At 42.1% G+C, this 27,330-nt stretch overlaps 1 protein-coding gene across 1 annotated transcript in view; it reads left to right on the forward strand.

Moving 5' to 3' along the window:
• The window catches only part of STK32A (serine/threonine kinase 32A), a 363,613-nt gene that overhangs the window by 191,370 nt on the left and 144,913 nt on the right, over positions 1–27,330 (forward strand). Inside the window, exon 5 of the mRNA XM_069764076.1 lies at positions 12,592–12,765. Within this exon, the coding sequence (XP_069620177.1) occupies positions 12,592–12,765 (174 nt within the window). The remainder of the gene's footprint in view (positions 1–12,591; positions 12,766–27,330) is intronic.

Genomic DNA, 27,330 nt, shown 5'->3' on the forward strand with positions numbered 1-27,330 from the left:
ATTTAGTGCAGCTCCACCCAGTGGACTGGGCCTGTGCAATGTGTTAGCTCAGTTTGTGTTTTGTTTCTGAGTTTGCCAGGCCTTGCTCTGTGTTCCTCCCTCTCTAGTGGTCTTTCGCTGTGTTCTTGCCTTGATCTTGTTGTTTGCCCTCCAGGAGGCAGAATATCCTGGTTCCTGTGTCTTTGTCCTTGTATCTTGTTCTATTGCATTGTCTTTACTTTGTCCTACCTCTGTCTCCTTTTTTGTGGCTTCCTTCCCTGCTGTGTCTTTCCTTGTGGTCTCAGTCTGCTTACACTCTGCAGTCTTGCGGCTCTGCCTGCTCTGTACCTTTGTGGCTTCACCTCTGCTCCGCACTCCTGCAGTTCTACTCCGTTCTACTCTGCTCTGCTCCTGTTGCTGCAGAAACCTCTTGCTGCAGATCCTCTCCACATTCCTGGTGGCTCTGCTCTGCTTAGCTTCTGCGGCTGCAGTAATCTCTTGCTGCAGCTCCTCTCCGCATTCCTTGTGGTTCTGCTCTGCTTTGCCGCTGCAGAAATCTCTTGCTGCAGCTCCTCTCCATATTCCTTGTGGTTCTGCTCTGCTTAGCTTTTATTGCTGCGCTATCTCTTGTTGCTCTACCGCTCCTATCTGCAGCCTTGCGGTTCTCTTCCTGTTTGAACAGGTCCCAACCTGTTCCTTCATTCTCCTTTCCTTCTGGCTTGTTTCCTTTCCTGCACCTCCTGTGTGAACAGGTTCCTACCTGTTCATTCATACTACATATCCATACTTGCACCTCCTGTGTGAACAGGTTCCTACCTGTCCCTTCATATACCACACCAACCTACCCTGTGTTCTTTGTCGTGCCTGCCAGCCCTGTGTTTTCTGTCGTGCCTGCCAGCCTTGTGATCTCTGCTGTGCCTGCCAGCCCTGTGTTCTCTGCCGTGTCTCTGCCAGCCCAGTGTCTCTGCCATGCCAGCCTACTCGTCTGAGTTGCAGCCGTGCTCTTCTGCCAGTCCTGCCTGATGCCCGCACCTGTCCTAGTGTTCCTATTCTCCAAGTGGGATCAGTAGCCACAGCCAGACACCACCCTGGAGTAGCACCTGGCAGCTGCCTGCTGCACAAGCCTGACCTCACCATCAGAGGCTCCAGCGAAAACCCAGGCAGCTGTCATGGTCATGCCCCTTCCAGGGTAGACTGGTTTGTGGCACAGTGGGGCCACAAACCCCCCGAGCTCACGCCCACCAGTCAGGGCGTGAGCGTGACAACAACCAGTTGTTTTGATCATGCCCTCCACCTCATCTGCCTCTATATCATCCAAGTCCAAATGCTGACTGTTTTTATCTAACCCATCAACTGTAGGAAGTTGTTGTAAAATGTGTTTTTGCCACATAACTTTCATAACTATTTTGGAACGCATGCATCTGTTATTTTTACTGCTAAAACGTCGACCTATTTTGATGAATACGTGTCCTTTTTTTCTTGCAAGTCAATGACCCAGTGAAAAAAAATCTCATCTGTGTGTTGTCTGTATATTACTAAAGAAGAATCAAATATATATATACAGTGGGGCAAAAAAGTATTTAGTCAGTCAGCAATAGTGCAAGTTCCACCACTTAAAAAGATGAGAGGCGTCTGTAATTTACATCATAGGTAGACCTCAACTATGGGAGACAAATTGAGAAAAAAAAAAACAGAAAATCACATTGTCTGTTTTTTTATCATTTTTTTTGCATTTTATGGTGGAAAATAAGTATTTGGTCAGAAACAAACAATCAAGATTTCTGGCTCTCACAGACCTGTAACTTCTTCTTTAAGAGTCTCCTCTTTCCTCCACTCATTACCTGTAGTAATGGCACCTGTTTAAACTTGTTATCAGTATAAAAAGACACCTGTGCACACCCTCAAACAGTCTGACTCCAAACTCCACTATGGTGAAGACCAAAGAGCTGTCAAAGGACACCAGAAACAAAATTGTAGCCCTGCACCAGGCTGGGAAGACTGAATCTGCAATAGCCAACCAGCTTGGAGTGAAGAAATCAACAGTGGGAGCAATAATTAGAAAATGGAAGACATACAAGACCACTGATAATCTCCCTCGATCTGGGGCTCCACGCAAAATCCCACCCCGTGGGGTCAGAATGATTACAAGAACGGTGAGCAAAAATCCCAGAACCACGCGGGGGGACCTAGTGAATGAACTGCAGAGAGCTGGGACCAATGTAACAAGGCCTACCATAAGTAACACACTACGCCACCATGGACTCAGATCCTGCAGTGCCAGACGTGTCCCACTGCTTAAGCCAGTACATGTCCGGGCCCGTCTGAAGTTTGCTAGAGAGAATTTGGATGATCCAGAGGAGTTTTGGGAGAATGTCCTATGGTCTGATGAAACCAAGCTGGAACTGTTTGGTAGAAACACAACTTGTCGTGTTTGGAGGAAAAAGAATACTGAGTTGCATCCATCAAACACCATACCTACTGTAAAGCATGGTGGTGGAAACATCATGCTTTGGGGCTGTTTCTCTGCAAAGGGGCCAGGACGACTGATCCGGGTACATGAAAGAATGAATGGGGCCATGTATCGTGAGATTTTGAGTGCAAACCTCCTTCCATCAGCAAGGGCATTGAAGATGAAACGTGGCTGGGTCTTTCAACATGACAATGATCCAAAGCACACCGCCAGGGCAACGAAGGAGTGGCTTCGTAAGAAGCATTTCAAGGTCCTGGAGTGGCCTAGCCAGTCTCCAGATCTCAACCCTATAGAAAACCTTTGGAGGGAGTTGAAAGTCTGTGTTGCCAAGCGAAAAGCCAAAAACATCACTGCTCTAGAGGAGATCTGCATGGAGGAATGGGCCAACATACCAACAACAGTGTGTGGCAACCTTGTGAAGACTTACAGAAAACGTTTGACCTCTGTCATTGCCAACAAAGGATATATTACAAAGTATTGAGATGAAATTTTGTTTCTGACCAAATACTTATTTTCCACCATAAAATGCAAAAAAAATTATAAAAAAACAGACAATGTGATTTTCTGGATTTTTTTTCTCAGTTTGTCTCCCATAGTTGAGGTCTACTTATGATGTAAATTACAGACGCCTCTCATCTTTTTAAGTGGTGGAACTTTCACTATTGCTGACTGACTAAATACTTTTTTGCCCCACTGTATATATATATATATATATATATATATATATATATATATATATATATATATATATATATATATAATGCAACATGAATTGTAAAATCTGATCCATAGGCTAAAAAGGGTCTAGCACACTTGAAAAAAATATTTTTTTTTCATGTACAAAAAGAAAACTGGCATATAAAGCCAGCCTTAGCATCCAGAGTGCTATAAGTTAAAGAGGACCTGCCCTCTTTTTTATCTTTTCTGTCCGTTCTGAATGTGGTTTAACCCTCTACATTTGTCACCCAGTCATGGCTCTCATCAAGCCTTGTTTCTGTAATGCCCACCACATCATAATCTATGGCTGACATAAAGGTCTCCAAATCATGCATTTTGTTTGAAAGACTTCTTGCATTTGACAGTAGACATGTAATATTATCTGCACATTTATAACTCGTAATCACTTCCCTACTTCCTTGCTAGTCTTAGCCCCCTATAAATTCTCCTTAGCCAATACCATCTCTCTTTTTGTTTGCTCTATATATCCTCTTTTTTTCACAATTATCTACTCTCACAGCCCACCCCTGATTTTAGGTTAGAAGCTCTTCCATCCATCTGCACCTTCCAATTGGGGTGCACACCATCCCTACTGTAAAGCCTGTAGTCAACAGAAAAATTGGCCCAGTTCTCTATGTACAAAACCTATTCTTCCTGCACCAGTTTCTATGGCACTTATTTATCTCCCTAAGCAATTGCTGTCTTTTTAGTGATGTTCATGGCACAGGCAGTATTTCTGAAAACACTAACTTGGTGGTCCTTGATTTCAGCTTTTCTCCTAGTTCCTTTTAATTGTTTTATAGGACCTTCCATATTTCTCTGACTTAGTCATTGGTACCAATATGTACGATGACCACTGGGTTTCCCGTAGCCCCACCCAGAAATCTGTCATCTGAACCGCAATATACTAAACCCAAGCAATTGGTAGAAAACACATTGTTTGGAATTCACGGTCTCAGTAGAAGATGACTATGTCTTTCCGCCTAATTATACAGTCCCCTACCAAAAACATATGTCTGACATTTGCTGCGCTCCTGTTTTTATCCTACATTCAGTAGTAAATTTCCAGGTTGCTAGGAGCAACATCCTACTGTAATGATCCCAGTCCTGATCTTGAATCGCTAATATCAGCAAAAACTGCATATTTATTAGATTGTGCAAGATCAGCCTCCCTGACAGTTTTCATTCTGCCCTTTTTTAACTGCTACCTTCCTATCTACCTCAGGGTCCTAATCTACCCCATCTCCACCCTCCATTTCACTGGCCCCAATATGCTCAGTGAGCTCTAAACCCATCTCCAAGCTTGCAATGCATCTATATGTTGGAATCTGCATAATTAGATCCATTAGTGGGGCTTCCAAAAACAACATCCTGACATCAAGCGCAGCAGAAAGTTGGCTCCTAATTTCATTGCCCCATTTAACAGTTTTTAGAAAATGAATCCTATCACTTTTCGTCTAAAACTACCGTCTATTCTAAAATTTCATAGTGCCTTTCATATCTCCCTACTACATCCTCTGCTTCTCAACAAATTGGAAACTGAAAGATCTGGGGAGAAGCTGCACACTGGGTGCGTGATCAAGGAGGATTTCTGAAGGTAGCAAACTATGAGAAAGTAACTGTAGAAGATTAAAGGGAACCTGTCACCCCGAAAATCGCGGGTGAGGTAATCCCACCGGCATCAGGGGCTTATCTGCAGCATTCTGTAATGCTGCAGATAAGCCCCCGATGTTACCTGAAAAAGGAGAAAAAGACGTTAGATTATACTCACCCAGGGGCGGTCCCGCTGCTGGTCAGGTCGGATGGGCGTCTCCGGTCCGCTGCGGCGCCTCCTATCTTCTTTCCATGACGTCCTCTTCTGATCTTCAGCCACGGCTCCGGCGCAGGCGTACTTTGCTCTGCCCTGTTGAGGGCAGACAAAGTACTGCAGTGCGCAGGCGGCGGGCCTCCGACCTTTCCGGCGCCTGCGCACTACAGTACTATCCTCTGCCCTCAAGAGGGCAGAGCAAAGTACGCCTGCGCCGGAGCCGTGGCTGAAGATCAGAAGAGGACGTCATGGAAAGAAGATAGGAGGCGCCGCAGCGGACCGGAGACGCCCATCCGACCTGACCAGCAGCGGGACCGCCCCTGGGTGAGTATAATCTAACGTCTTTTTCTCCTTTTTCAGGTAACATCGGGGGCTTATCTGCAGCATTACAGAATGCTGCAGATAAGCCCCTGATGCCGGTGGGATTACCTCACCCGCGATTTTCGGGGTGACAGGTTCCCTTTAAGCTCGCCACGACATGGCATTGCGACAGTGTGAAAAATCAATGTAAAATGGAGCTTCCAAATAATATATGCTGTGTAACTGAAAAATGCGATGCAAGCTTTATGCTGTCACTTATAACCACCAATCCTACTAATTGCAAATGTGAGTGATGACTTGTATTTCTGCTACCAAATGTAGCAAATGTAAAGAAAAAAAAAATTCATTAAATGTCACCTGCTTAACCCAGCAGGACATACGGCGGCGTCTAAAAATCACTAAAATTAACAAATCTCCGATACACCCCCGAGCACTGCAGGAATTAAGTACAGTCACTGATAGATCCTTATATTTAATCTTTAAAGATTCCATAATAACAGGGTCTGTACCACAGGACTGGCGTATAGCAAATGTGGTGCCAATATTCAAAAAGAGGACAAAAACTGAACTTGGAAATTATAGGCCAGTAAGCTTAACCTCTACTTTGAGTAAAATCCTGGAAGGTTTTCCAAGAGATGCTCTACTGGAGTATCTGAAGAAGAATAACCTCATGACCCAGTATCAACATGGGTTTACTAGGGACTGTTCCTGTCAGACTAATCTGATAAATTTCTATGAAGAGGTAAGTTCCGGACTGGACCAAGGGAACCCAGTGGACGTAGTGTATATGGACTTTTCAAAAGCTTTTGATACGGTGCCACACAAAAGGTTGATGCATAAAATGAGAACAATGGGAATAGGGGAAAATGTGTGCAAGTGGGTTAAGAACTGGCTCAGGGATAGGAAACAAAGGGTAGTTATTAATGGAACACACTCGGACTGGGTCGCGGTTAGCAGTGGGGTACCACAGGGGTCAGTATTGGGCCCTCTTCTTTTTAACATATTAATGACCTTGTAGGGGGCATACAGAGTAATATTTCAATATTTGCAGATGACACTAAACTCTGCAGGGTAATCAATACAGAGGAGGACAATTTTATATTACAGGATGATTTATGTAAACTAAAAGCTTGGGCTGATAAATGACAAATGAGTTTTAATGGTGATAAATGTAAGGTCATGCACTTGGGTAGAGCAAGTAAGATGTATAATTATGTGCTTACGGTAATTCTAAAACTCTGGGCAAAACCGTCAATGAAAAAGACCTGGGTGTATGGGTGGATGACAAACTTAGATTTAGTGGTCAGTGTCAGGTAGCTGCTACAAAGGCAAAAAAGTAATGGGATGCATTAAAAGAGGCATAGATGCTCATAAGGAGAACATAATTTTACCTCTATACAAGTCACTAGTTCGACCACACTTAGAATACTGTGCACAGTTCTGGTCTCCGGTGTATAAGAAAGACATAGCTGAACTGGAGCGGGTGCAGAGAAGAGCAACCAAGGTTATTAGAGGACTGGGGGGTCTGCAATACCAAGATAGGTTATTACACTTGGGGCTATTTAGTTTGGAAAAACGAAGACTAAGGGGTGATCTTATTTTAATGTATAAATATATGAGGGGACAGTACAAACACCTTTCTAATAAACTTTTTACTCATACTCACTGAAACAGGGACAAGGGGGCATCCTCTACGTCTGGAGGAAACAATGTTTAAGCATAATAACAGACGCGGATTCTTTACTGTAAGAGCAGTGAGACTTTGGAACTCTCTGCCATATGATGTTGTAATGAGTGATTCATTACTTAAATTTAAGAGCGGACTGGATGCCTTTCTTGAAAAGTATAATGTTACAGGATATATACACTAGATTCCTTGATAGGGCATTGATCCAGGGAACTAGTCTGATTGCCGATGTGGGTTCAGGAAGGAATTTTTTTCCCTAAAGGGAAGTCTACTGTTTGCCACATGGTTTTTTTTTGCCTTCCTCTGGATCAACATGTGAGGCTACGTTCACATTGGCGTTCCGCCAATGTGCGTCGCTGTTGCGCCGGCGACGCAGCGGCGACGCAGCGGCGACGCGCCCCTATGTTTAACATAGGGGACGCGTGCGTTGTTTTGGTGGCGTTTTTCGCCACGTGCGTCGTTTCCGACGCTAGCGTCGGACGCAAGAAAACGCTACATTGTAGCATTTTCTGTGCGTCCGATTTTCGTCAAAAACGACGCACGCGTCGCAAAACGCGCGCGTTTTTGCGCGCGTTTGCGCGCGTTTTTACATGCGTCGCGCGTTGCGTCGCCGACGCAGGGCGGCGCAACGCTAGTGTGAACCTAGCCTGAGGGCTTGTTAGGTTAGGCCATGGGTTGAGCTAGATTGACTTAAAGTCTTCCTTCAACCTAAATAACTATGTTACTATGTTACTATAAGCTTTACTAAGATCCTTAGTAAAGTTCACTTTGTTTTTATACAATGGACTGAAATCTTCCTTGAAGATATCTTAAGCTTGGGGTTCTGGTACCATCTCTCAACATGCTGCCACAGTGGGAAACACTTGAAGAGACTGACACCACACATACCTAGAAGAATGTCTGCCCTAGGTGATAAGTGTGGTAGCACAACATCTTGACTCAGGGCCGGACTGGGACTAAAATTCAGCCCTGGCATTTGAAGTTACACAGGCCCACTTGTCACATGGTGACTGTATAATATCTGTGTACACTTGTAGGTTACAAGAAGTGAGGGGAGTGTAACACAACTATATAACATAATTACAGCTGTATCCAGCATTACAGCTCAGTCCCCATAGAATGTAATACAGCACAGCCCCCATAGAATGTAATACAGCACATCTCCCATAGAATGTAATACAGCACAGCCCCCATAGAATGTAATACAGCACATCCCCAATAGAATGTAATACAGCACTGCCCCCATAGAATGTAATACAGCACAGCCCCCATAGAATGTAATACAGCACAGCCCCCATAGAATGTAATACAGCCAGCCCCCATAGAATGTAATGCAGCACAGCCCCCGTAGAATGTAATGCAGCACAGCCCCCATAGAATGTAATGCAGCACAGCCCCCATAGAATGTAATGCAGCACAGCCCCCATAGAATGTAATACAGCACAGCCCCCATAGAATGTAATGCAGCCAGCCCCCATAGAATGTAATCCAGCACAGCCCCCATAGAATGTAATACAGCACTGCCCCCATAGAATGTAATACAGCACAGCCCCCATAAAATGTAATACAGCACAGCCCCCATAGAATGCAATACAGCCAGCCCCATAGAATGTAATGCAGCCAGCCCCATAGAATGTAATGCAGCACAGCCCCCATAGAATGTAATGCAGCCAGCCCCCATAGAATGTAATACAGCACAGCCCCATAGAATGTAATGCAGCCAGCCCCCATAGAATGTAATGCAGCACAGTCCCCATAGAATGTAATGCAGCACAGCCCCCATAGAATGTAATGCAGCACAGTCCCCATAGAATGTAATGCAGCACAGCCCCCATAAAATGTAATACAGCACAGCCCCCATAGAATGTAATACAGCACAGCCCCCATAGAATGTAATGCAGCCAGCCCCCATAGAATGTAATACAGCACAGCCCCATAGAATGTAATGCAGCCAGCCCCCATAGAATGTAATGCAGCACAGTCCCCATAGAATGTAATGCAGCACAGCCCCCATAGAATGTAATGCAGCACAGTCCCCATAGAATGTAATGCAGCACAGCCCCCATAGAATGTAATGCAGCACAGCCCCTATAGAATGTAATGTAGCCAACCTCCATAGAATGTAATACAGTACAGCCCCATAGAATGTAATACAGCACAGCCCATAGAATGTATTGCAGCCAGCCCCCATAGAATGTAATGCAGCACAGCCCCCTTAGAATGTATTGCAGCCAGCCCCCATAGGATGTAATGCAGCCCCCCATAGCCCCATAATCCAGTTATCACTCATTGATGTATATATAAGAGAAAAAAAACACTCTACTCACCTTTCCTCTTGCCCCGCGCTGCTCCAGGCACCGGTCTCAGCAGCTGCAGTCTGCCCGCCCGACACTCCACAGGTGCGCAATGATATGACGTCATCGCCCACCCGCAGTGTCAAAGGCAGATTGGGGAATGATGGGAGAGGAAACAACAGCAGCCGCTCTCTCCTCCATCATTGCATTCAACTGTACCGGCGTCATAGACGCCGGTATAGTTGAATGCGGGGCGCCGGGGAGTGTGCCGACAGCGGGGGGAGTGTGCCGAGAGTGGGGGGAGTGTGCCGACAGCGGGGGGAGTGTGCCATCAGCGGGGGGAGTGTGCCGAGAGCGGGGGGAGTGTGCCGACAGCAGGGTGAGTGTGCCAACAGCGGTGGGAGTGTGCCGAGAGCGGGGGGAGTGTGCTGACAGTGGGGGGAGTGTGCCGACAGCGGGGGGAGTGTGCCGAGAGCGGGGGGAGTGTGCCAACAGTGGGGGAAGTGTGCCAACAGCGGGGGGAGTGTGCTGACAGCGGGGGGACTGTGCCAACAGCGGGGGAGTGTGCCGAGAGCAGGGGGAGTGTGCCGACAGCGGCACACTCAAGCGGCCCACTACTGCCGCCGGCCCTTCTGGCATTTGCCAGAACTGCCCGATGGCCAGTCCAGCCCTGTCTTGACTGTTGTGCTCTATTACAGCATGCAACAAGTTCTCCTCCAAAGACACTTTTACTTGCACATTGAGTAATGTGTTCATCTTTATTACATATACCGTGCCTGTGATTACTGTAATAGTCTGTAGTGTCAGACTCATCCTTTAGTCATGCAATTTTCAATTACCTTTTGACCCTATTTATAAAATATGTTGTTCTATTCCTGCATTTATGAATTGTACAAAACATTTACCAAAGTTTATTCATAATGGTAAATTTCTTTGCGGCTTCAGGTGAAAATGAAAAATAATGAAGTGTAAAAACGTTTCCCATTGGGATGCGCAAGGTGAAAAGTTATTTCTATAGTTATTTAAAAGGTGTTGAAAGGAAAGCAGTACAAAACCAATGTAATTTTATGAAACTAGAATGAACTAAAGCTGTTTTTACCTGCATGTATTTGACAATTTTAAAGAAGCCCTCCCATGAAGATTTTTTTTCAATAAGTTTGTGTATGTAATATAGTGTGTAATTGTATGTGTTAATTTAAATCACCTACAACCGCTTTTCACACACAATTCCACTCTACTCGGTGACATCACTGATCTTCTGACTATCTGCCTCTGGTGTTCTTCTATTCCCTGATATTCTTTTTCCTTATGTGGTTTATTGTTTGAGTTAATTCATTTTATATTTTGATAGATCATGTTTTACGGAGGTAACAACAGCACATATGTATCCACAGAACTCCGGCTGTAATAGCAACCAATTGCACCCTGCAACCTCGTTAACATGGTGCCAATGTGCGCATAAAATGATGCACGCCTTGCCAGCGAACTGTGAATGCCGCTGGCAAAGATTGCCAGTTTAAAAGGCTAACAGCCGCCGGCAGAGCTCCGCTCCATGTACAACTATTAGAGGGAGATGATGGTTGACTATCACAGCCATCATCTGTTGGCAGATATGTGATCTCAGTTCCTGAGCCCATATCAAAGTCAGGGAGCAGGAATATGACGTAATTGTACATTCTACAGTAGGTTGATAAGGGGTTGACTGTCTTTAATGCTGTAAAGCTGGATGGAAAAACTAATAGGCTTAAATTATTTTGGCTCAATGTTAATATTAACATATTGATTATAATTATTTTATTTTAATATTAAATGCATCACTTTATATTGAACAGAATTAAGTTTGTTGACACTCCCTAAATATCATATGAGTCCACACAACACTCAATATATAATATGATCCCACAGATATTGTTTACTAATCAGATTAATTAATTTTCTATTTTGATAGATCGGATTTTTTATGAACACAGTGATACCAAATATGTGTATTTTTTATTTATTAATTCTTAATGGGCAAAATGGGGATTATTTACTTTTTTATGCCAAACAGGTGATAACAATTAAGGTTTTTAAATGTAGATTAAAACAGCCATTATCTGAAACAGAAACATCTTAAACTTGATTGAGCAATAGCCAAACTTTGCCACACAAATGAGGTTGTGATTGTTTATACACCATGGCGAGGCTGAACCCACCAACAAGACACAAGGTAGTTGTATTGCATCAGCAAGGTCTCCCAGAAGCAAAAATTGCAAAGCAGACTGGGGTTTCAAGATGTGTTGTTCAAGCTTTATTGAGTAAAGCAACAAAAATTGGGCAATGTTGAGGACTGTAGATGCAGTTGTTGGCACAGAAAACTTAGTGCAACAGATAAAAGACATATTATACTTACTTCCCTTCAAAACTAGAATATGTCCATTGCTCAGAACTGGCAACATCTGGTATGACCCATCTACTATTTGGAGAAGTTTGGCTAGAATTGGTGTTCATGAAAGAATTGTGACCAAACGGCTTTCATATGGAAATGAAGCCAAGCAACTCAACTATGCTTGAAAACATAGGAACTGAGGTACAGAAAAATGTCAACATGTATTCTGAACAGATGAGTCAAAATGTGAAATATATCCGTGTTAAGTTTGGTTGCCAGAAAGCTGAACAATAATGAGCATCTACGGGCAACTGTGAAGCATGACTGAGGTTCCTTGCAAGTTTGAGACTGCATTTCAGCGAATCGAGCTGGGGATTTGGTGTCCTCAATGCTGAGAAATACAAGTAGATACTTATCCATCACGCAATACCATCAGAGAGGCATCTGATTAGCTTCAAACTTATTCGGCAGCAGGACGATGACCTCAGACATACAGCTAGTGTCAGTAAGATCTATCTTCAGTGTAAAGTAGAACAAGAAGTCTTGGAAATGATGAGATGGCTTCCACAGAGCCCTGCTCTCAACATCATTGAGTTTGTCTGAGATTATATGAAGTGATAGAAGCATTTGTGCAAGCCCATATCCATAGAAGATCTGTTGTTAGTTTTCCAATATGTTTGGAAAAGCGTCCCTGCCGAGTTCCTTCAAGAACAATGTACAAGTGTACCTAAAGATATGATGCTGCTCAAAAAGTGACCATGTCAATTATTGGTTAGATTTATATTTCTCTCTTATTCATTCATTTTTTCATTTTAATTGTTAAAAATAAAAATAACTTCCATTTCATTCTTATTTTACAGCACTTTTCCACCCCTGCCTTAACCTTTTTCACTCTAATGTACATTTATTTACTAGCGAAGCCTTTCAAAGAGTTATTTTATATTTTAGGTATTCATTTCAAGATGAAGAGGATATGTTCATGGTTGTGGATCTTCTCCTTGGTGGTGACCTTAGATTCCATCTTCAGCAAAATGTCCGTTTCTCTGAGGCCTCTGTTAGGCTCTTTGTTTGTGAAATAGCCATGGCACTCGATTACCTGCAGAGCAAAAATATCATTCATCGGTGAGTTTGTTTTCCTGTTTATGCATTTGCTATGTACGTACAATGGTATTCCAGATATACTACATATGTTTTCTTATACTTACGCTTGCCATGTACTTTAGAATGCTGTCAGTTCACATCTATTCCTCCTTGCTTCAATGTATAAATACATGCTCAGCTGACGTGGTGCCATCCCCTACTTAAAGAGGATCTTTTACCAATTTTTACATGTTAAACCAGCCACATCATGGAATAGTGGCTACAGAGCTAAATAAAACATGGGCCCCGATTTATCCCGCCAATGAACTAGAATCACTTTGAAAAGCCCCACATTTTTTACGCAACCTAACGTTGTACAATATATAAGCAAATTGTGTCCTTTTCCCACCAGTTTAAGGATGTTCTGCCAAAACTAGAGTAAAGGATGGGGTATAACAGGATTGTGATACCACAGCTCATCTAATTTTTAATGTGCTGTGTCGTACTCTATGCCAGAAAGCTTACTCTAGTCTCTGACTGTAGTAAGTTTTGTGGCAAGGGACATGACACTTTAATGAATCAAGAACGTTCGACTCCATCATGCCCTATCATCAATATTAGCATTCCCACCAGTCTTGATGAATCAGAGGCATAGTTTAAAAAAATTTTCTTCCCATCTCCATTATGGAGATATTAGCTTGTAATGATAATTAGTGATGAGCAAGTGTACTCATTGCTTGGGTTTTCCGGGGCTCGTTTGGGAGGTCTCCGAGTATTTGTTAGTGCTCGGAGATTTAGTTTTCGTTGCCTCAGCTGCATGATTTACAGCTGATAGACAGCTTGAATACATGAGGGGATTTCCTAGCAACCAGAAAACCCCCACATTTACTCAGGCTGGCTAGCAGTTGTAAATCATGCAGCTGCATCAACATAAACTAAATCTCCGAGCAGTTGCAAACACTTGGAGACCACGCGAGCGTGCTCGGGAAAACCTGAGCAACGAGTACACTCGCTCATCACTAATGATAATGATAACTATGAAAAACCTAACTGGGTGACTAGATCTGCTCTCCAACTTACAGCTTCATCATTCTCCTACTGCAGGTGTCCTTTACATCCAAAACAAAAAAAAAGGAAAAAAGAAAAGATCCAACATTCCAAATATTAATGTAACACAGAAAACTTTATTAAAAAAAAGAACAGATACCGGAAAAGAAGGGAAGGAATAAAATATGCACACATGCAAAAATTAGGCGCACTTATAGGGATCACACACTAATAATAACCTATGTTAATGTAACCACAACATCTATGTAAAAGCAAAAATGCTACTAATATTCTATTATTGCAACATCCTATATGGCTTAGATAAATGTCTGTATTACTTAGGTAAAGGTACAATAATGTACAAATTATGCTGTAATTATCCATAAACACCTTAGTCAGTGTAGCCAAAGAGGACAGTCGGATCCCTGAATGACTACACGCCCACCCCGACGCGCGTTTTGGCAGGAGCCTTCATCAAGGATAAGGACCGAAAAGGTCAAAACATTGGACACTATATCTGTATATACAATTGTCGGATTTAAAAAGCACTACTAAAGCAACTGTTTTGATCTTCTCCATACTCCAGTGACATATTCCAAGAAATTTACTGAAGCTGTTGTTAACTAAAAGCGCATGAATCATCTTCTGTACCTCTGCATGCCTTTAATTTCATATGACGGAACATGGACCTTCTTTCTGTTGTATTAAAAAAAATGGTTTGTTCTATCAGACTCTTTATATACAGAGGTCCTCTATCCTCTCTTCCAGGGGAGAGTATCTCCGCACTCACATAGTCCTGAACAGCCTGTGTAGCAGTGTAAGTCAGCTGTATAGCTCTGTGACAGTTGTACATTAGCCCTTGGGCCCTCTTTACATTAATGCTGTCAGAAACACGACAGAAACTTGACAGACCCATTATGGTATAATCATTTTGACAACAGAAACCATAACATTGACATGAACAGAGCCTTACTGCACATTCAGGAGCCCAGTTGAGTTTTGATTTCTGGCTGGTGATGAATTGTGTTAACTCCGTAATATAATTTAATCTTAGCTAAAGCATGAACCATGAACCAAGCATGGAGAAAAAAAGAAAAATAAAACAATCCTGAATACATAAGCACTTTGTAAAAGAAATCATTAGGAGCAGTGAGAAGCCTTTTGGGACTATTGTAGACTTGGATGCCTGCTGAAACCATTCATGCAGAAGCTGATGTTACAGAAAATGAATTGTTTCCCTATAAATGACATGGAGATTAGTCCATATCAGTCAGTTCCAGGCAGGTAGTTTCATACAGATGTTAATGTCATGTCATGCTTTAGGTTAGCGAAGAGTGACGGAAGATTTAAAGCTTTCTTGCCTGTACATTCACAACTTACAAGCCAATATTTCCCCAAATACAAATAATGAGTTGGTTCACCTTTCAGCTTAAGTATAAAATTATAAGTCAATAGACTATCACAGTAATCAATAGCATTACTTCCTTCCTCTATCGTGTCTGAAAGGCTAATAGTTACCTATTTTGCAGTTCTTTATCACCTATGCTAGAAATACTAATGCCCCGATTCATCAACACAATTGTAAAACACTGAAAAATGGCAATGTTTTGGGGCAATGTAGAGTTTTCCAATAATTTAGTGACATTTGGCATGTTTATAACAATTTCTGCCAGCATTTTGGACACAGCGTATTTTCACTGCATCCAAAACGCTGCATTTTAATCAACCCGCTTATGTTCAGAAAACCATGCAAATTTACCACATCTAATGAATGGCTATGGGACTATGCAGTGGAGATTAATGTCTCTGCTGCAGATAATTGACATGCTGCGGCTCGTGAACCCACGCCGCGGGTGAGTTTGCGCGTGCGAGATTTCAGTGCTGAGACCTCATCTCCCGAGATCTTGGTGCCGAGATCTCAATCTGCGTATGCGTCACCCCCGGTGGCCATTTTCCCAGAGTCCACCACCCAGTAAACCATGGAACTGAAGGGCCCTGTCCTTTCACAAAATGTCGGCAGGGCCCCAGCAGCACCAGAGACCCCCGCAGCAGCACCAGATACCCGCAGTGATGCGCCACACATAGGAACACCCCACATCCCAGCCTGCGGCCTGCAGCATCAACCCACTCCTGCCTCCTCCAGCAGTGACCCTGTAAGCAATAAGACGCATGGATTATAAAAAGCACCACCAGTTTATTTTTTTTTTAAATCCTATTTTTCTCCTCAAAATTTGGGGTGCGTCTTATAATCAGGAGCGTCTTATAATCCGAAAAATACGGTAAGTGAAATCTTTGGCATTGTACTATATCTATATTTCTCTGCTGTATCTGTGCATCATGAATTGTGGTATATGTTAAAGGGGCCCACTGAGACTCTTTCGCCCAGGGCCCGTGAAAATCTGGAGCCGGTCCTGGCTGGAAGACTCCAGCAACATTCAAGCTAAACAGGTTAACAGCTGCACCTGTTTGGGTGTACAGGAGGCTCCAATGAGTCACAGGAAATTGCAGTGGCTGATGGAATTGGGCCATGTGCTTGGTCACATTACTGCTGCCATGCTGTATCATTTTCATTCATGTAAACATGCTTTCTCGATTCCTCCTGTGGGTTAAAAAGGCTGTACATCTGTTCAGAACTGATATACGATTCTCCGTCAGCCTAGTCACTCAGTGCATTTATTTTGTACCCCATGGGTGAAAGCATAATTATAGACTATTAAAGTTGTGCCAAAGATGTTTCATCATGTTGCATGTGCTGGGTTGACATAATTCTGCTAGTTTTGTGTTTCCCTTGTGAGTTATTTTCCAATTAGCCAACTGCTTTATATACAGTATGTTATAATAAATGTATATGTATTAGGAAATTGAATTTATATTTTGGGGCTACTATTTCATTTTAGCCCCTTTTTTGTTTTCAGTGCAAAAGAAAAAATCTTTTTTCTTTTTTTTTTGCTTTTAGTTTAATAATAATAATAATAATCTTTATTTATATAGCGCCAACATATTCCACAGCGCTTTACAGTTTAACAGTTTCAAAGACAACAGTCATGGGTAACAATTAGTGTTGAGCGATACCGTCCGATACTTGAAAGTATCGGTATCGGATAGTATCGGCCGATACCCGAAAAATATCGGATATCGCCGATACCGATATCCGATACCAATACAAGTCAATGGGACATCAAGTATCGGAAGGTATTCTCATGGTTCCCAGGGTCTGAAGGAGAGGAAACTCTCCTTCAGGCCCTGGGATCCATAGGGATGTGTAAAATAAAGAATTAAAATAAAAAATATTGATATATTTACCTCTCCGGCGGCCCCTGAACTCAGCGCGGGTAACCGGCAGGCTTCTTTGTTCAAAATCAGCGCTTTTAGGACCTGAGAATCACGTCCCGGCTTCTGATTGGTCGCGGGCCGCCCATGTGACCGCCACGCGACCAATCACAAGCCGCGACGTCACCGCAAGCTATTAACGCGCTCATTTTTAAAAATGAGCGCGTTAATGACTTTCAAAGACGTAGCGGCTTGTGATTGGTCGCGTGGCCGCGACCAATCACAAGCCGCTACGTCTTTGAAAGTCATTAACGCGCTCATTTTTAAAAATGAGCGCGTTAATAGCTTGCGGTGACGTCGCGGCTTGTGATTGGTCGCGGCCACGCGACCAATCACAAGCCGCTACATCTTTGAAAGCCATAAACGCGCTCATTTTTAAAAATGAGCGCGTTAATAGCTTGCGGTGACGTCGCGGCTTGTGATTGGTCGCGGCCACGCGACCAATCACAAGCCGCTACGTCTTTGAAAGCCATTAACGCGCTCATTTTTAAAAATGAGTGCGTTAATAGCTTGCGGTGACGTCGCGGCTTGTGATTGGTCGCGGCCACGCGACCAATCACAAGCCGCTACATCTTTGAAAGCCATTAACACGCTCATTTTTAAAAATGAGCGCGTTAATAGCTTGCGGTGACGTTGCGGCTTGTGATTGGTCGCGTGGCGGTCACATGGGCGGCCCGCGACCAATCAGAAGCCGGGACGTGATTCTCAGGTCCTAAAAGCGCTGATTTTGAACAACGAAGCCTGCCGGTTACCCGCGCTGAGTCCAGGGGCCGCCGGAGAGGTAAATATATCAATATTTTTTATTTTAATTCTTTATTTTACACATCTCTATGTATCCGATACCGATACCCGATACCACAAAAGTATCGGATCTCGGTATCGGAATTCCGATACCGCAAGTATCGGCCGATACCCGATACTTGCGGTATCGGAATGCTCAACACTAGTAACAATGTTAACAATGCAATAATTAAAACAAAATAAGACGACCCTGCTCGTGAGAAGATTATTTTCTAATGTATGATTTTTAAGTTATAGCAGTCAAACTCCAATCACAGAGTTGCCACTAGACATCTAGAGTGTCATGAGCATGCAGGTGCTTCTCACAAAATTAGAATATCATCACAAAGTTAATTTATTTCAGTTCTTCAATACATAAAGTGAATCTCATATATTATACATAGTCATTACAAACAGAGTGATCTATTTTAAGTGTTATTAAAATCCGAAATTTTGGCCTACTGAAATGTATATTGAGTAAATGCACTCAATACTTGGTCGGAGCTCCTTTTGCATCAATTACTGCATCAATGCGGTGTGGCATGGAGGCGATCAGCCTTTGGTGCTGCTGAGGTGTTATGGAAGCCCAGGTTGCTTTGATAGCAGCCTTTAGCTCATCTGCATTGTTGGGTCTGGTGTCTCTCATCTTCCTCTTGACAATATCTCATAGATTCTCTATGGGGTTAAGGTCAGGCGAGTTTGCTGCCAATCAAGCACAGTGATACTGTTGTTTTTAAACCAGGCATTAGTACTTTTGGCAGTGTGGACAGGTGCCAAGTCCTGCTGGAGAATGAAATTTCCATCTCCAAAAAGCTTGTCAGCAGAGGGAAACATGAAGTGCTCTAAGTGCTTTCAGATTTCAATATGAGTTTCACTTTTTGTATTCAAGACCTGAAATAAATTAACTTTTTGATGATATTCTAATTTTGTGAGAAGCACCAGTAACATATACAAAAATGCGCAAAAAGGAAGTCTGCTTATGCAAGAAAAAGCATAAAATTCATGAATCAAAGAGCCCTACCTGAAATATATATCCCACAGTGAAATGTGAGCTAGTGAACGGCTAAGGAGAAAAAAGAGTTTTACCTCCTGGCACCTAGGATATGGGGACCCGTAAGGCTAAAGAGAGCCGCATGGAATAATCAAGCATGGTGAGGCTGGGAGCAAGCCAGTAAATTTCTAGCATTTCTGTACATATATGTTCATGGCATTCTAGATGTCCAGTGGCAACTCTGTGATTTATCAATTAGTATCCGCTATATTTATTTTTGTGACATCCTTTTATTAATCTAATCCATCTTGGACCTTATATTATCCCTAAGGTTTATCAGGCTATACGGGTGATACCTTGTGCATTATCCGATACAAATTTAATTATCTATATTAATACAGGCAGGGTGTCCATTTTTTTTGTCTTAATTGTGCACATTAACCTCTACAGTTTCATGCATTTTGTATAATTGTGATGCTGGGACTATACCTTGCAATTATGGGCCCCTCTTTGGGTGTTTACATATGTCACTAATTGAGCACTTTATTTAATTTATACAGTACAGAGCAAAAGTTTGGACACACCTTCTCATTTAAAGATTTTTCTGTATTTTCATGACTATGGGTTCTTTCAGATGGGTGTTTCTGTAATTTGTATTTTATCTGGTTTTTTTGTAGCATAATCTAAACCAATAGTGCTATTCAAATAGACATTTTACATCTGATTTTGAAATGCGGCATGTGCTTATTTTAACCATTTGAGTACGTTCACACGACCATAGTTCTGGTCTGAGTGCCATCTGTTAAAATTAAAAAAAAACTTGGCATCACCCGGACAGCACTAAGGCTAAGGTCCCACCACGGTATTTTCTCTGCTCTCGGCCAAAAGTAACGGGTTGATTATGCTAATCAAACTCTGATCCGATTTTTTTTCTCAGATGTGTAGAAGATAGAAAAATGATGTCTTCATTATTCCTGTAGTCAGTGAAAATCGGATTACATTCAGATGTCAGTGCAGTCTGATTTCTTGACTGACGCGTTGACTTGTATGGCCGAATGCGATCTGATTTATGTAAATTGTGCATGCTGCAATTTTTTCAGTCCAAAGAAAATTTTTCAGAGATACACTGCAGTTCTAAACAAACTGTATTCAATCTTGTAAATGTTCAAAACTGATGGCATTCGGATTGCATCACCATATGAATAAAAATCATCCATTCTTATAGGACGAAAATTGGACGAGTTTTATACGCTCATGGGAACCCGGCCTTTCCCTGTGATTAAGACCGATATGTTTTGAAAAAAACAGTATCTTATATTTCTAAGTTTATATAGAGGAACCCTTCCCCCACTTTCCTTCCTCTATCACTTTTTTATCCTAAGATTTTCTGTTGTTTCTTCTTTATAAAATGAATGTTGGTACTTATTAAAGTGGTTTCAATGTGTCGTTACACCTTTTGATCCTTCAAAAATAAAAAATATACATTAATGAAAAAAAAGAAACTGATATCTACAGAAAAAATAAAGAATCTGTACATTTCAATTTTCTCATATGTCTGGCCTTTAAACAATTAAAATATAGTCAGATCACATAAAATAGTTAATATTTAACATTTCCCATTTGTTTCTTACATTTTGCTGCAATTTTCCACATTTGTAAGGAACTTTCAGAAACCTATTTTTTAGGGGCTGAAGTGTCTTTAAGGCCGTGGTCACACTTATAAGTGTGATGCGAGAAACTCGCACGAGTCTCTCACATCAATACCCGGCAGTGCCGGCACTGCTACGGGCACTTTGGACCGGAGCGTGCGGCTGCATAACTACATGCAGCCGCACACTATGGTCCGAGTTCTGGCTGCAGTGCCGGGTATTGATGCGAGAGACTAGCGTGAGTTTCTCCCATCACACTCGGAAGTGTGACCCTGGCCTAAGAGGCCTAAAGATCTAAGCATCCTACAAACCACATAATTGTAAAAGGGCGCCCCTTACAGTATTCAAAATGGTGTTGTGTAAATTTATTAACCTGCCTGATGCTTCACATGATGCTTCACATGATGCTTCACTAAAAAGTTAAATGAATATATTAAAATATTTAAAAAAAATTCCATTAAAATGTTCTTTAGCCCCAATTTTTTCATTTTGAAATGGAGTAATAGAATGAAAACACTTCACAAGTTTTTTACACAATTTATATAGCACCATACCCTATATGTAGCGGTACACTACATTGTTTCTACACCCCAGAATTTACCCCTTTTTGGAAACTATGTCCCCCAAAAGAATCCTCAAGAAATTAATGTGCAGAAGTTGACAGAAAGTGAAAATTTCATTTTTTTTCTCCAATTTTAAGTTTTTTTTCTCTTAGTATTGACTGTGCTGTATAAATGACATAGAAATGTTAAGTATAGTGGTATATAATAGAGGGACATCTAAAGTAGTTTGGATAGAATAAAAAATGGCTATCTTTAGTGTTGACTCATTATGCACTTATTAGCTTTTCCTGAGGAATCTGATCTCTACCAGCAATACGTGTAGGGATTTACATGACTTTCTTTTTTGGACTCTAAATGTGTTATTTCATGTTACTCCCATAATCAACTTAGTTTGATGATTTTTTTTCTGCTATTTCTATACCATATCTGGACTTTTTTTAAAACAAAATGTAAATAAAGCATTTTGGTGTAAAGGTACTGTTACACTAAACGACTTACCAACGATCACGACCAGCGATACGACCTGGCCGTGATCGTTGGTAAGTCGTTGTGTGGTCGCTGGGGAGCTGTCACACAGACAGCTCTCTCCAGTGACCAACGATCAGGGGAAAGACTTCGGCATCGTTGAAACTGTCTTCAACGATGCCGAAGTCCCCGGGTAACCAGGGTAAACATCGGGTTACTAAGTGCAGGGCCGTGCTTAGTGACCCGATATTTACCCTGGTTACCATTGTAAAAGTAAAAAAAAAAAAAAAGTACATACTCACATTCCGATGTCTGTCACGTCCCCTGGCGTCAGCTTCCCGCACTGACTGTGTCAGCGCCGGCCGTAAAGCAGAGCACAGCGGTGACGTCACCGCTGTGCTCTGCTTTGCGGCCGACGCTGACAGTCAGTGCAGGGAAGCTGTTTTTTTTACTTTTACAATGATAACCAGGGTAAATATCAGGTTACTAAGCACGGCCCATGGTTACCAGTGAGCACAGCGCTGGATCGGCGCCACACACGCCGATCCAGCGATGACAGGGGGTGATCAGCGACCAAAAAAAGGTCCTGATCATTCCCCAACGACCAACGATCTCCCAGCAGGGGCCTGATCATTGGTCGCTGTCACACATAACGATTTCGTTAACGATATCGTTGCTACGTCACAAAAAGCATGAAGTTGCAACGATATCGTTAACGAAATCGTTATGTGTGAAGGTACCTTAACTCAAATATTTTTTGTTCACGTGCAAACATTGAGTATTTTTTGAGTTTTGTACTTCAGTATTTGTAAGCCCAAACCACGAGTGGGTGAAAAATACAGAAGTGGTGACGTGTTTTCTATTAAACTTTTCCTCTCCTGGTTTTGATTTACACATATGGAGGTAAAATACTGACCAAATACTTAACCTGGCCTTAAAGACTACAGTGCCTTGTGAAAGTATTTGGCCCCCTGGAAATTTTCAACTTTTTCCCACATATCATGCTTCAAACAAAGATACCTAATGTTAATTTTTGGCGAAGAATCAAAACAAGTGGAACACAATTGTGAAGTTGAACGAAATTTATTGGTTATTTTAAATTTTTGTGGAAATTCATAAACTGAAATGTGGGGTGTGCAATATTATTCAGCCCCTTTACTTTCAGTGCAGCAAACTGACTCCAGAAGTTCATTGTGGATCTCTGAATGATCCAATGTTGTCCTAAATGCCTAATGATGATAAATATAATCCACCTGTGTGTAATCAAGTCTTCGTATAAATGCACCTGTTCTGTGTGAAGCACAGAGAGCATCATGAAAACCAAGGAACACAACAGGCAGGTCCGTGATACTGTTGTGGAGAAGTTTAAAGCCGGATTTGGATACAAAATGATTTACAAAATATTAAACATCCCAAGGAGCACCGTGCAAGCGATCATATTGAAATGGAAGGCGTATCATACCACTGCAAATGTAAGAAGACCCGGCCGTCCCTCTAAACTTTCATCTCAAACAAGGAGAAGACTGATCAGAGATGTAGCCAAGAGGCCTATGATCACTCTGGATGAACTGCAGAGATCTACAGCTGAGGTGGGACAGTCTGTCCATAGGACAACAGTCAGTCGTACATTGCACAAAGCTGGCCTTTATGGAAGAGTGGCAAGAAGAAAGCCATTTATCAAATATATCCATAAAAAGTGTTGTTTAAAGTTTGCAACAAACCACTTGGGAGACACACCAAACATGTGGAAGAAGGTGCTCTGGTCAGATGAAACCAAAATCAAACTTTTTGGCAACTATGCCAAGCGATATGCTTGGGGTAAAGGCAACACAGCTCATCACCCTGAACACACCATCTCAAGTCTCAAACATGGTGGTGGCAGCATCATGGTTTGGGCCTGTTTTTCTTCAGCAGGAACAGGGAAGATGGATAAAATTGATGGGAAGATGGATGGAGCCAAATACAGGACCATTCTTGAAGAAAACCTGTTGGAGTCTGCAAAATACCTGAGACTGGGATGGAGATTTGTCTTTCAACAAGACAATGATCCCAAACATAAAGCAAAATCTGCAATGGAATGGTTCACAAATAAATGTATCCAGGTGTTAGAATGGCCAAGTCAAAGTCCAGACCTCAATCCAATCGAGAATCTGTGGAAAGAGCTGAAAACTGCTGTTCACAAACGATCTCCATCAAACCTCACTGAGCTCGAGCTGTTTGCCAAGGTAGAATGGGCAAGAATTTCAGTCTCTCGATGTATAAATCTGATAGAGACATACCCCAAGCGACTTGCAGCTGTAATCGCAGCAAAAGGTGGAGCAACAAAGTATTAAGTTAAAGGGGCCGAATAATATTGCACGCCCCACTTTTCAGTTTTTAAATTTCCACAAAAATTTAACATAACCAATAAATTTCGTTCAACTTCACAATTGTGTTCCACTTGTTGTTGATTCTTCACCAAAAATTTACATTTTTTATCTTTATGTTTGAAGCATGATATGTGGGAAAAGGTTGAACATTTCCAGGGGGCCAAATACTTTCGTAAGGCACTGTATGCCAAGGGATAGATTATGTTTCAATATATCGTCATCTTGGAAGACGTGTTGTCGTATTTTACTAACTTATAGTAGTTGTCCATTTGGTGGCATGTTGACTTAATCACAAGTTACGGCTGTGAGGTCTTTTTATACACATTGTTGCACATTATATTTTTTTTTTAAATTATGTCTGGTCTTGAGTGTAGGCAAATTATGTGATATTAATAAAGATATTGTTATTCCATCCAAAATTCTTTACATATGCCTTTATTGTATTCTGTGTATCTGTAAAGTGCGGCAGAGCAGTAGTTGCGACCAAGCTGCTGTCTGATTTTGCTCTTGCGCTTAACAGACAAGGGGTGTTTCAGTCCCAGTACCAGTGTGCTGTAGGGTGCATCACATACACTTAATAAAAATAATGTTTAAAAAAACCGAAATATTTTTATATTGCCAAGCCTTTATATTTTTTTACTATTGGAGCTGTATCAAGACTTATTTTTTGTGTGACAAACTCTAATATTTATTGGTATCATTTTGGCTCATTTCATGAGACTTTTTGATCGCTTCTTTTTCAATTTTTTTCAATGATCAGAAAACTGCAATTTTGGCATTGTTTTTAATTTGTTTTATATAGTGTGTACTAGGAGGGATAAATAACATTTTCATTTTACTGTTTGGATGGTTAAGTACATGGTGACAATAATATGTATTGTGTGTGTGTGTGTGTGTGTGTGTGTGTTTTTTAACCATTTCATACTATTGGATTAATAATGGATAGTTGTGTTAGGGGTCGAGTTCATGCCTCTGCACAGGGGGAATCTCGGGCCATCTCCGCTGCGGTCTCCCATTCTTCTCCGGCCGCAGTGGAACCTGCTCAGCAGAGACGTCGATCCCAGCGTCTCGCTCAGTCTGACTCTGTGCTAAGAGTTACTGCTACATTTCCTGCTTCTGCCATTGAAGTCAGTGCTGGGCAGCGGCGAGCAGACGCTTCTGGGACTAAGTCCTGCTTTTCACGTTCTGAGCATGTCCAGAGTAAGATTTCTCAGTGGAGATCGAGGGTCATATGATCAGATACTGCAGCTAGCTCATTGGTCCTCCTTAGAAGGTTCTTGTAGGTGCTAGGACTAAGTCCTGCTTTGCACTCTGAGCATGCCCAGGGCAAGATCTCTTAGTGGAGATCTTGGGTCACATGCTCAGGTACTGCAGCAACTCCATTGGTCCTTCTCTGAAGGTCTTAAACGTGCTGCAACTATTTAAGGCTCGCATGGCCGCACGGCCATGCGCTAGTATTGACTTTTGTAAACGTGTGTGTTTTGTGAGTGAAAGTCGCTCTTTAAAATCCCCTCCCTATTGTATGACTGCTCGCGGAAGGTGGATGATTGCTATCTAGCGCCCGACTTAGCCAACAGCACGTTACACACATTACAGCGTCTAAATTGCTGCGACCGCCAGTGCAGCGCCGTGCGCTTTCTCTGCGCTTTCCTGACCCAAGCCTGGGTGGTTAGTGGCGTCCGCTAGTGCGGCACCGCACGCACTCTCGTGCTTCTTAAATAATATTTTTTCTGTCTCTGACACCCCAACAGCGGTGTCGAGCGCATGAGGTCTTTATGAACTCAAATCCCGAGTCTTGGGATTGAGTTCTGAGACTCCTTGCTTGCGCTCTTGGTGTGGTACCACGGCCCTGTGACGCAACAGGGTTTGCTTCCTTTACACAGGGTGAGGTTAACCCATATGTGTATTCACATTGTACCACCATATCGTCCGTCTCTACTAGCAGCAGAGTTTTCACCTGCACGGTGGACCTCAGTCTGCGAACGCACCTAATACCATTACATCTTAAACTTGGTGCGTTCCGCCAGTCCTATCAAGGTGTCATAATTGACGCCTCTCCATTATTAATCTGGCTTAATGTCACCTTACATTAGCAAGGTGACATTAACCCTTTATTACCCTATTTCCCACTGCTACTCGGGAGTGGGAAGAGAGTGGCCAAGTGCCAGAATAGGCGCATTTTACAGATGTGCCTTTTCTGGGGTGGCTGGGGGCAGGTGTTTTTAGCCAGGGGGGCCAATAACCATGGTCCCTCTCTAGGCTATTAATATCTGCCCTTAGTCACTGGCTTTCCCACTCTGGCAGAGAAAATTGCGCTGGCCACACCAGTTTTTTGTGATTTAACCCTTTATTTTAACAGCTAGAGCCACCAAATTTTGCACACATACAATTGTAGCATTATTAGTGAGGAATATGTAAAAAATAAGGGATATGAAATGGTTTACTGAATGTAAACCATGTCTCATATCCTGTCGGGTTTGGGAAGGAGATAGCAAAAATTGACAATTGAATTACTGGCTTTTAAGCTATCTAGCGCTGTATTAAATATAAATATATATATATATGTCTCACTGACATATATATATATATATATTTATATATATATCTTTATATAAACTGTATACATGTTTTCATGAATATTTGGGCCCATGGATCCATTCTATGTCCATTTTGCAAGCCGGCAAGAAAATCTCGCCGTATGGATGCCATACGGAGGTTTACATGCGTAAAATACGCAGCCACATCATGCCCACAGATGACATACGGATTACTTTTTCTGCATATTACACCTGTAAAAAACAGACCGCATTTCCCTACGCTGAGTGTGAGGCTTGCCTTAGGCTGACATTACTCCGCTAAAAGTCATCTTGCAATGCCAAAATCGCTCCTAAGACCCAACCCTGCCCATTTCCTCTCTTAGATTAAGATCCCACAATTAGTTTTTGATGCTGCGCCGTAAATGCAGCATCTTATATTTCCAGCAATGTGGATGGGATCTATAAAGATGTCATACTCCCTGTGTGATTTTTAAAGCTGCGTAAACTGACCAGCAGTGCGTATTTGAAATCCACAATGTCAATTTCTCTTGCAGCTACAGTTTTATGTGTAGATTTTCCCCAGAGAATTGTATTAGTTAGCTAAATGCGGCTGTATCAATAAAGTTTTGTCGAAGATAAATACCAGGAAGTATCAAAACGAAGCTGCTTTATTTAATATATGACATATCAAAAAGAGACAAAAATTGCAGTGTCAAAAACGCGATAAAAATGCATGTAAAAATAAAATACTCAAAAACGCAACGAAAAACACACAAGAACCCCCAATTTACATAAAATAATCCAATTACAGTTTTGGCTAGCACATTACCACCTGAGAAACGAGCATAATGCACAAATTAGGATCCCATAAAATGC

The sequence above is a fragment of the Ranitomeya imitator genome, chromosome 4 (genome assembly GCF_032444005.1).
Source record: "Ranitomeya imitator isolate aRanImi1 chromosome 4, aRanImi1.pri, whole genome shotgun sequence".
Lineage (NCBI taxonomy): Eukaryota > Metazoa > Chordata > Amphibia > Anura > Dendrobatidae > Ranitomeya > Ranitomeya imitator.